This window comes from Homarus americanus, unplaced genomic scaffold (genome assembly GCF_018991925.1).
Source record: "Homarus americanus isolate GMGI-L3 unplaced genomic scaffold, GMGI_Hamer_2.0 scaffold27875, whole genome shotgun sequence".
Classification (NCBI taxonomy): Eukaryota; Metazoa; Arthropoda; class Malacostraca; order Decapoda; family Nephropidae; genus Homarus; species Homarus americanus.
In genome coordinates, this window is record NW_024733870.1 from 241454 (window position 1) to 253518 (window position 12065).

Sequence of the window (12065 nt, forward strand, 5' to 3'; positions counted from 1 at the left end):
ACTTCCTCCCCACACAGCCACTCCAGCACTTCCTCCCCACACAGCCACTCCTACACGTCCTCCCCACACAGCCACTCTAACACGTCCTCCCACACACAACCATTCGCACGTCCTCCCCTGGGAGTGTGTATGTGTGGGCGGTGGTTGTGGCCGTCAACATCGATCGTGCCGTGCTGGCTGCCATGAGTCCATCCCCACAGCAGAAGAACCGCAGCTCCCACCTTCCTAAACCCTCGTCCTCTTGGCTTGTTACCCGGTCACCCGCACTTCCTCACCTCTAAGATACGAGCTGCTGGTGCTGGGCGACAATGTTGCCTGCGGGGTCAACGGCAGCTTTGTTTTTGTCATGTCGGCGCCGGCGCTCTCAACTCTGCAGATTCCTACCATCTCTCGCTCTCGTCGCTTTTCATAATGTTTTAGTCATCAGCCAGGATACAAAACTGTTTCCCCTTACGTGAAGGATGATTTCAGTTGTACAAGAAGATCTCGTGATTTTTATATGACAGTAAAATGGGAGTTTGGTCTTGTATCTAGTATGAAACTAACAAAAGAGGAATTTTATTATAGAACGAATAGTACTCGAGAGAGCAACACAAGAAGTGTCATTGTGAGAGTGGTGGAGGGATGAGAGAGGGAGCAGGAGGGAGGCAACCTGGACCCGCGTAGTGAAAGTCGACTCACTGGCCGCCCGACCGAGCCACAACACCCAGCTCCTCCACACTCGCTGCGTCCCTCGCTACTCTCACTCGCTTCTCTCACTCTCACGCTCAAGGTAAGTCAATACTTCTCACTTTACTCCTGTGACGGGGCCACCACGCGTCTCTTGTGAACCACGATGATGCGTGGGAGGCGACATAATTCATGGCTAGTGATTTGTGAACTCCATTTTGGTCGAGGACCCTCAGCATAATCTCAACTAAACTGGAATTTGGGTTGAATTCCTAATTATAGATATTTTTATTGTCAAGTTTAGTACGATTTTAAGATGCATTTTATAAGCTATACAGCTGAAGTTTGTGGCATGTGAGCAAAGTAGTTGAGCGAACGAGAGAAAATGACGAATCGAGCATCTGAACAGCCAGGATTCACGGCTACAAGTGGAACGTGAAATCCGGCTCCCGTAGACTTGTGGTGTAGCTGATCAATACCTGCCCTCCTACATCTCTTGGACTAACACGCTCACAAATCACTCATAGGAGAGGAGCGGCTCGAGTACTCTACCCCAGCAAGGTGAACTATTAGTATTTTTGTGTGACGAATGCCGCTTTGTGCTGTAGAATAATTTTGAAACAAGAAAATTAACCACAAATTTATTTCCTTTCTGTCAATAAACTAAATTACTCTACTGATTTTTTTACCGTAATTTATTCTCTGTTTGAATATAAATCAACTTCAGAAACTATTAGTGTCGGATACTAATACAGTTTCTCCCGTTAACAATACACACAGCCTAGTCAAGTGTCTTCGCTCGGTACCTTGTTAAGTCCCGATGCACAAAGGTTCTAACAATGTATTTTTCCTCGTAAATGAAACCATGGGAATAATTCTTATCTAACCTAACTTTAACTTCAGCGAAAACGCAAAAAAAAACCCACTAAAATACCATCACTCATTTAGTAACTCCAAGAATAAGTTACGTTTACGAAGTTTAAATTACAAAACAAAATCAAGGTACTGTACATAATATTATCCAAAAGAATATGTATTTTAATTTCTTCTGGTTTGGTAGCTTTTTATGTTATTTTTGTGTTTTAACTTAAGTCAAACAGTTAGGTGCATTCTTGCTTTTTCAGTTACGAGGAAAATTGATCATTCGGATCTTGGTGACGGCGGCGGGCTCTTGGGCGACAAAACATTCTAGATTCTACCACGAAGTTATTTTAGGTTCGGTGTCTGGTTTATCTCTTAGCTGTGGTGGGTGGTGAAAATTTGTGGTCATGAAACGTCGACCTAATTCTGTTTAGAATGAAAGTTCAGTAAAGATATTCCTCAAGTTGCTGTTAAGGCTCCGACTGACAGACACACACACACTGGCTTTTCATGTTTTAATTTGAATAAACTGTCAAATTCCTTGTAGGTAGATTACGTGTGAGAGCGTCAAGTAGGATGAGTGTATGTGTGAAATAAACAAGTTGACGTCACGCCATCCACATTACCTCGTAACATTCCTACTCGTGGACCACATCACCTCTACTGTGGATACTCTGCGACTATAAGCCATCTCCCCTCGCTCTTTCTTTCTCAACTGCTTCAAGTGAATAATTAAAGGTACTTAGGATGAAAAGGAAGACTCGGTGTCCTTGGACAATGCATTTGATATCTATTGGTTGAGTGATGGTGTTTGTGTGTGCGGTGTGTGCCTGTATGTGCCAATGCCGCCGTATAAAATTTATTCTCCCCCAGTTTCCGAGGGTTTCAGTGCCAGGATTTACCGTGACTGCACTTCGTGTGTGTGCAATCCCAGCATGAAATATATATATATTCAGGTAAAATCGTCATTCAAGTTCACATTTATTCAGCATGTACATAGATAGTGAAAGTATACTAACAATGTAATTAGACAGTTAAAGTATACAAATAACACCTATAAATAGTACAGATAAACAAACCATGTACAGACACTGCAAGTATACAAACAATATAACCACATGGCATATACTGTATAATGTACAAGCATACAAATAATATACATATATACTGCAGATATACAAACAATGGTTAACAAGTCAAATCAACACAGAAAGCCACTACATGATTATTTCCAGTAGGGAGGGAGAGTTAGGGTACCTCGCTAGTGCGTGTAATCATATAGCCACAATATTAATAACAAGTCACAAGTACACACACACACGTATTAATAACTCCTATGCTCCTCTCACATTATCTGACAGGAAGCTCCTCTCACATTATCTGTCAGGAAGCACTAGTCATCTTATGTTTGAGGACTGCAACACTACCACAGTACAGTCCCGTTCTCACTACCTACCACACACACCATGCAAGAGGTAATTACTATATGTTATTGTATATTTTTACTTTATATTAAGACAAAAATTAAGTGTGTGTGTGTGTGTGGTCATAATGTAAAAAAAATTGTTTTGCATCCCCACTGCGTGAAGTTTTCGTCCGCTGCCGTTAGAGTGACGACCACTTGTTCCCGCCACCTAATCTAATTTTCCTGGGTTGACTCTCTGCCTTCGTCTTGTCTTTGTCGTCGCATCTTCCTCGTGGGTCTTGTTTCACCCCCAAAATTCATTACCAAATCCACAGTCCTTCATAATCTTTAGATGATCTTTGCTTGCCATCTTAAAGTTACCTATTATCGTAACTGTTAATCTAGTATGTTGAATAGCAGAACGATAGAAATAATGTAAGAAATTTAGTTGGGGACTTATATTTATATGTTGCATTTAATTTAGGTTATATTTAAAGTAATATTTAATAGATACCTGAATTGTAAATAATTAGTACTCCTGATTTAAATAATAGTTTTGCGCTAGTCAATTTCATTTTCAATTGTTTATTCCTTGATAGAGGAAGCGGGATCCTAGTGCTGTCACTTGGTACCCCTGTACAATGACACCAGAAGCATCTGGCAAGTGTGACATGTATATACAGTATAAATATTATAAAGGGGCTTACTAAAGCCTAAGGAAGGAAGCATATTCCTTTAACACATAATCAATGTTATTTACAAAATATCTGGCCAATATGGGGAGGATCATCGTGTCTCCGTCAGGGGGTCGTGGAGTGGTGGTCCAGCAGGCGTCACGGAAGCGTTGTGTGTGGGTACATCTTAGGAGGTAGTGGATAAGGGTGCTGCTGTCGGGTCTTCTGCATAATGCACAAGAACGTTGCTCAGGGGATGCGGGGATACCAATCTCCCAAGCAAAGTCATACCCAATGATGCGCTAGTCTACATTCATTTGTCTGCGCGCGCATCCTACCAGCTACTGTTGAAATGTCAAATTTTCTGCCATCATTCGTCAGTTCCTTAACGATCCTGACCAGAGAAATACAACAATCACCTTCAGTAAAAACCGGCGATCATGGAGGGGCTCACCAGCTAAGCTCCACCGTTAATTCCTGAACTCCATCCACATCAGCATACCCTGAGTATTAGTTTATATTGTAGGATATCCTAATTTTATACTTTACTTAATCTAAACTCCGACGTTGCCACTTAAAGTAATCACCCATTTCTAGTGTCGATTTAATTCTTGTCCTGATATCAACCAATTCAGGACACTTTCTCACCATGAACTATTTTAAGTATGTCATTACTGCACCTATAAGCGTGCATGTAATCAACTCGGTGACAGGAGATGCTTGTAGTGTCACATTAGTTCCACAGTGACTTGAAACTTGGGTATAAACACAACGGGAGAGCAGTAGTGATGTATAACACTGGACAATGGTTACCTCCTGAGCATGTGTTACGTTTAATAAACTAAATAAAATTATAAAGGAACTCCTACGACCCGGTAATGAAAGGTTCGCACGTAATTATTTCAATGACAGAATTATCTAACCTAAATACACGAATGTTTGATCTTATAATTATTCAAAATATTAAAGATACAGTGGAAGTCAAGTAACATACATGAAATACTGAATCGTGAGTGTGGATTCAGTTCCATCTTGTTGAAGAAAGTAAACGCAAAAGAGATAAATGTTAACAGTTTATATGTCGGACGTGACTCACATCTGATCTGGGGAGCGAACCCTGAACACAATAGTGAGTCAAGTACACTTCAGTCTTGCTATACCACCAACATCCCCGTTGTGTATTACTTTATGTATCTGCAAATGCTTTTATAACATAGTGGACCAGTTTTCATAAGAGTTTGGACTATATCCGTAATCTTAGTAAATATACTATATAAATTTTTGCTTCTAAGTCGAGGAAATCGTCAAATATGTAAATGAGAATGTGACGTCATGCTCTACCCCTCAAATTTTTTGCTGTACAGTTGGCCATAGACTTCAATACCGTGTAACCAGTGGGGTTCCCCAGGGGTCAGTACTTGGCCCACTCGTGTTCATAATCTACATAAACGATCTAGATACTGGGATCAGCAGTGACATAAGCAAGTTTGCGGATGACACCAAAATAGGGCGGCAAATTAATTCAGGACAGGATGCAAATGCATTACAGGAGGATCTAAATAAACTGCAAGGGTGGTCTGAAAAATGGCAAATGGAATTCAACACCAGCAAGTGCAGCGTACTTAATATTGGAAGAACAAATACTTATAATGTATACAGCCTTAACAACAACCTAGAGAAGTCGACTTGTGAAAGAGACCTAGGGGTACTTGTAAGCCCGGACCTATTGCCTAGAAAACAGTGCGTTAATGTTCGAAATAAGGCAAACAGAGTATTGGGTTTTATATCTAGAAGTGTAAGTAACAAGAGTGCAGAGGTCTTATTGCAACTATATCTTGCGCTAGTCAGGCCGCACCTCGATTATGCGGTTCAGTTCTGGTGCCCCATTATAGAATGGGTATAAATTCACTAGAGTCGGTGCAGCGAAGAACGACAAAAATGATTCCGGGACTTAGAAACCTTCCATATCAGGATAGGTTAAGGAAACTTAACTTGCATTCCCTAGAAAGACGAAGAGTGCGGGGAGGTATGATAGAAGTATTTAAGTGGGTGAAAGGAATCAATAAAGGGGATATAGATAAAGTTCTTATAATATCCGAACAGGATAGGACTCGGAGCAACGGATTCAAGTTGGATAAGTTTAGGTTTAGGAGGGAGCTAGGAAGAAACTGGTTCACAAATAGGGTGGTGGACGAGTGGAACAAGCTTAGCAACTTTGTAGTAAGTGCGGGAACTCTGGAAAGTTTCAAAAGGAGGCTAGATAGATTCATGGATGATAGAGAGTGGTAGTAACTCTCGACAGGAGCTGCCATGCACAGGCCAACCGGCCTATTGCAGACTCCTTATTTTCTTATGTTTTTCTTATGTTATTTAACTTCCGCTGTATAATCCACGGTGTTATTATTGGCGAAACAAGTATTTTTTACGTCACAAATAATGGTAAAAGTGATCAAAGGATTCTATAGTTCGGTGTGGCTTTTGTTTTGAGTTGCTCAGCCTAGTGCATATAGGGGGTAATATTTTACAGTGGTGTAGCGTCTCTTAACTAGGGACAATTTTTCTGTATTAGATAAAGGTTTTTCTTACATCTTGAAAAAGCCCTAACAGTGGGAGTGAATAAGTTTTACGTAATATTATTTTCACGAATTTTTCTGTTGTGTAGATATAGCTGGCAAGTTTTGGAAGCGTCTCGGATATAAACAATGCGGTCATAGAATAATGTTCGGCAAGGAAAAAATCGTAGAAAAAGAGAGAATGGCGGGCCGCTGGAAAACAGTCCTTCGAGTTTTCTTCTCGCGAGACATGAGAGAAATATATTGTGGATAACCTGAGTAAGATACAACTCTTTCTGTGGCCGGAAGTATAGTTAGGCCTACATGTGATATCAGAAGAGATTAAAACAGTATTAAGCTCACGTACCCACGGTTGGTGTGAAAATTGTACAGAAGTTGTGGTTTCCCTCGTGGCCAAGGATTTTTCACCAGGGCAGTGATGAACATTTTTTTTTTTTTTTTTACTCGGACAGAGTACGCCAGGGAAAACTCGTGACCAGTGTCGTCCCATTCAGAATTGCAGTATATTGAGGGAAGACTATTCAGGTTGTCGACCCTGAAGCGGATTTCGTTGTGGATATAAATTGGGTGTTTTCCAGGGGTCGTTTCAGCTGTCAGCAGTATATTCAGCACAACGTAGCACAGTTTAGGGTAAAACTGCATGATGTATGTCCAGCTACCCAAAACTGCCCGGTTATACATTGAATTACCAGCTGTATACACACGACGTGCAGCTGAGGGAGGGGAGAGTGATGGATGTCGACAAGGTAGACTACAAGTTTTAATAACTGCTCGTAACTCACACGCGTGGAATACTGGATCAGGGTCGCCATGTAGTTTATGACAACTGAAACTTGTCTGTAAGATTTGCAGAGATCCTCGTGCCACACAATGTTCCTCAACTCCTACACAGCGGCTACACCTGGTTCAGACAACAAGGTGTACACATGAATTCACATATGACTTTGAATGTTAGAGGGGAGTACCTCCCCGTATAGGTAATTGTGTACAGTCGTCATGACTTCAGTTCATTCAAGAAGTCAAGTGCTAAGAAACTCTCAGCACAGTCCAGACGTGTGCTCCTGCAGAGGAAAAAACAAAAATGAGAAAATAACTTACGTTAGAAAGAAAAAAATGCAAAAGCGAAGACCACGCCACCCTCCTGGTGTCTTGTTACAGTTGGTCACGTTTGGCTACAGCTAGTCACTAAATTGGTTACATGTCTTGATACAACTGGTCACGTCTGATTACAACTGGTCACAAAAGTGGTTACAGCTGGTTACACGAGTGACTCGGGGAAGACAATGTATCCCCAAGCGTTCATCTGAGGCTCGTACCCAAGGCTTCTCCCCATCAATTCCTGGAGCAAGCCTCGGCGCGGGTCTGCAGAGGGCAACACACATTCTTCCTCACCCTGTCTCAACTGATTACATTTAGCTTCACGTTCGATCCTACCCAAACGATGGCCTCATGTTTCTTTCAAGATTAGTAAGTGTGTCTGGCCCGCTGCCTCATGTTCGATGGATTTTACTCTTTTTTTTTTTCGTGCAGGATCAGACTTAGTGAACAGCCACTTTCCAAGCTGCCATCCTGACTTTGTTTAGTTTTGAGAGATTCCTATCAAAACCTCCGACCTAAGCTTGTGAGTGCATTTTGGATGTAATTGTCATCCCTGCAAGTCCCCGAGCATTCTGGTGACCTATGCCCTCCAGGGTCAGGCCTCCAACCCATCTGTTTGCTGCTGCTCCACCCCGGACTCTGTACCTGGCACTTAGGAGATCATATAAAAATCCACCAGCCATCGTCATTATCCCTGACCTGGCTTTCCAGGGCTGTCCTGTCGTCCTATAAGCTGGTGCGATCATTAGAGGGATTAATATCGACCCACTTCTCTCCCCAATTCCTCCTCTTGGCTTTTATTAAACATGGATCCAGTCCACCCTTCCCTACACACAGCTATTTTATTCTTCATCTGTATGACGTGAGGGATAGCAGGACGAAAAATATGATGACCCACAGAGAAATGAAAATGGTTTTACGTTCCACTGATATTGATGAGCGAGCAGCCTCCGGCAACCTTGCTGTTCTGGTTTGAAGGTGGGATGGGTTGTGCAAGTGATGGCTTATCCCTGATCCCAGCTGCAGGAGAAGTGGGCGGGTCTTCCCCTCGGGCAAGGTTCTGTCGTCTTGGTTCCTGTCGGGATGGAAGTAGGCTCGTCCTGCACGCTCCTCCTCGCTCATGTGGTGACGTCTTTGTGCTTTTCCCTGCGATTTCGTGTACTGTCAAGTGCTCAGAACAGACGTTATCTCCTGCTACCCCGCTACGGACAAAATGGGGATGTAGATTTGGAGAAGCAAACTCGCCGTACTTAATAACGAGCCTCTTGTCATCAGGTAGCATAGATGTAGTACCAGAATAACTCATTTAACGGCAGTGTGGTAGTACCATGCCGAGGTGAACAAACAAGGATTTACAGCAGACATAAGTTGTTTAACAGGGAGAGCGAGTAGACTAGTAATGTTTAGGACGAACCACTATTATTAAAAACTTGCCTTCTGTTATTTACTTATCTGTTATCCACTTTTTTATATTAAACATACAGCATCTCTGAGCACTTGTGTGACTTGTATATTAATTTACATCAATACATTTTTAGGTGTACAGTACAGAAGCACCATCGCCAACACAAGCGGCAGGCTTGTATCATTACCCAGTTTCACCTGTCGTGCAATGTTTCATATATGACTGCAGTTGCCTTATGAACAGTCTAGCCCAGTATATCCATCACAATATCATGTACATGTCGAGGAACTCTGTTATCCAAAAACTTTAATGAAACGACATATCTGCTCCCCCTGTCTCTCCCTTCCCCGCGCTCTCGCTTGTAAACAATAGTCCAGTGCAGTATTGTGCACATTTTGTACTCCGGTCACTTAAATTTACTGGTAGGTTACCCATACGGAATATATATATAGTGACAAGACTGGTCCATGTATCACCCATAATGGTGACGTGCACGGCTGTAACCTTCACCTCGTGGACCTGTTGGCATCCTGACCGATATTTCTCCTTGAATTTCTGGAGAATATCAGTGGAGAAGGCGGGAGACAGCCAGTGAAACACACGAGCACACTGCCACTCATTAATTACACTTCAAATCGATGTCTCCGGCATTTTCGTTCTTTTTTCTGTGAGCACGAAAAGCCTCCAGTTGGAACTCTCTTATATACAATAGTTTCTTTACTTCTCAACTGTATCTCAGACACTTCCAACACGTTACATTTTTTTCCCCGAAAAGTGTTTTTCCTGTTTCATTCACTTACTGCATTCAGCGAGGAGCACCCGAGGGAGTGCCGCAGCTGCTCTTGGTTACCCCACCCCACCCGGCTCTGCCCCGCCCCGTCCACGTCCGAGGCCACATTCGAATACACCTGTCATAAGAGCAGAATACCAAGAGGACAAAGTTTTCTTCCTTAATATACCTGAACAGGGAAGAGGTTCACCTCCTTATGAGCCTGTCGTCTCAATGGTGGTAATAATAACAACAACAGATCCCAATAACAATAAAAGAACCGTTACCCTGCATACCCTGACTCTCTTGCCCTTGACCTCTAACCGAGTATCTAAAATTGGGAGGCACGAGGCGGTTATGACTCTTAAGGTGCGGCAGAGTCAGTGAGAGCGAGAGAAGCACCGGCTGGTTATATGATGTTGGTGTGAATAAACCATGTAAAGTATATCAGCTTACTCAGGATAACAAATATTCTATAAACTCCTTTTCCTTTATTTTCACCATTAAAGAAACGCATCCTAAGGGCTACCCTATACACTGTTTACAAATGTTAATTGATTTTCCCCCGTATTGTCGCATTCCACTAATCATCCATATATTAGGTAATTTCTAGCTTTAATTAACTCTTAGATTGTCAATAGGTAAGAGTTTTGTTTTATTTATATGACAAAATTATATTCCCGTATCCCCTTTCTTTTTTTTTCCTCCTGATAGTTAAGTAAACACGCATGTACCAGGGCGAGGCCAGCCACTGTAGCTAAAAGAACAGACTGGAATTTATATACACACACACTCTCTCTCTCTCTCTCGTGTAGTTTCTCTTACTTAACCCACAACATCTCCCTCACACACACCCACACACACACCATCATTACAAATTCACTAATTCCAACTTTTCCTACGACCTCTCCTCACTCTCTATCACCTCTCATTCCCTCACGACCTGCTCTCCTAATCCCCCTCACTCCCTACCATCTCAATCCCCCTCACTCCCTACCATCTCAATCCCCCTCACTCCCTACCATCTCAATCCCCCTCACTCCCTACCATCCCAATCCCCCTCACTCCTTACCATCTCAATCCCTCCCTACCATCTCAATCCCCACTCCCTACCATCTCAATCCCCCTCACTCCCTACCATCTCAATCCCCCCTCACTCCCCACCATCACCATTCCATCTCTCCCACAGTAATTCACCATCTTCACTTCACCATGATGGATATGCAGCCTGTTGTAATTTCTATCCTGGTATTAGAATAAAACAGAGGTCATTTATCACTCACCAGCTGCTGACAGTAAGCGAACCTCGGGTAGTTTGTATAAGTTGTTGTTGTTGTGCCTCAAACTTGGCCGAGATTTATCAACCAAGGAGTGTGAAACTTTTGTCTTTAACTCTTACAAGAAAATGTCGGGAGGAAAATTCACAAACGGCGTGTTTCTTCTTGCTGAGAGCTTTCTTTACATGGTAGTCTCAACTTCTGGAGGGAGGTCATCAGGGTTTCTTCTTCCTTCTCCTGCTGCGCCTCCTAAGGGAAGAACCTAACTAGCAGCATAAGTTTTGAGAGACGTAACAGCTGAATATTCTTGGGTGGAGTTTGTGAGAATTGTGGGTTCCTCCGGGATATTCAGTTCAGTTTGTACGATGGTATAGTCACTATTCGGCCAGCTAGGCAATGTGTCAATTAAGGTGTGTACACAGTGAACCGAAGGGGGGGGGGGATGAGGTTCTGAATTTGCTACACCATTGTTTTTCCTACAGGACCAAACAGTATAACCTACACTACTCCCTCACTCCTTATGCCACCACTACCTCCCTCACTCCTGCTACCACCATTATCATCCCCCCTCACTCCTTACCGTCACTCTCATCATCACCCTCATTCTACCACCACTACCACCTCCCTTAACCACCACTACTACCAATATCCTCACTTATTTACACCATTACTCAGTTCATGTGCATCTGTTTCAAGACAAAGCCAATACGCTAATCTACACACACACACACACACACACACATACATCAAGAGGCGGAAACATCCATAATGGCGTCGATGTTACTATGAGGCTTTCCGTGACCTAAAACTGTCTGGTGGTCTTGGTCGAGATATCCAAAGGCGTTTCTCTGAATCTTAAGCCGTCCCCCTGCATGAATATGAGGCGGCGGTACGTGGGGTCGCGCGAGGAAGGTGGGAGTTGAATAATTTTTGTATTTCTTTGCATATTTTCGAAGTTCTTCACACACACACACACACGCCAGGTTCTTGTATCTGGGCCAGGTCAAACACCTCAAATATAACTTTAAATTTCTTGAACTCTGACTTTGTGTGTGTGTGTGAAGTTCCTGGAAACTCTCGGTTTTCCTGAACTTGTGAGTTGTTGATGACATGTGGTGGGTGCTTGGTTATTATTATTATATTATTTTGTATTATTATTATTAGTATCATCATTATTTTGTTTATTTTTATTGTATTATTATTAATATTAATTATTATTATTTATTATTGTTATTTATTATTATTATTATTACTATTTTCATTATTATTATTACTTTTATTTGTTTTTAGTATTCGTGTTCTTGTTTGTTATTGTTATTGTATGATTAGTATGC

The 12065-nt window shown here is 42.3% G+C and overlaps 1 protein-coding gene across 2 annotated transcripts in view; it reads left to right on the forward strand.

Moving 5' to 3' along the window:
- The first annotated feature begins 621 nt into the window (after window positions 1-621).
- Window positions 622-12065, forward strand: part of LOC121870065 (phospholipase A2-like) — a 38698-nt gene continuing 27254 nt past the window's right edge. Inside the window, exon 1 of one of the 2 annotated variants that reach the window (XM_042371815.1) lies at window positions 622-772. Coding sequence is in view for 1 of the 2 variants with exons in the window: in XM_042371813.1 (XP_042227747.1) it covers window positions 2997-3005 (9 nt within the window). In the remaining variant the exon portion in view is untranslated. Of the gene's footprint in view, window positions 773-2891; window positions 3006-12065 lie in introns of those variants that run through there. The other variant, XM_042371813.1, reaches the window with a different exon arrangement.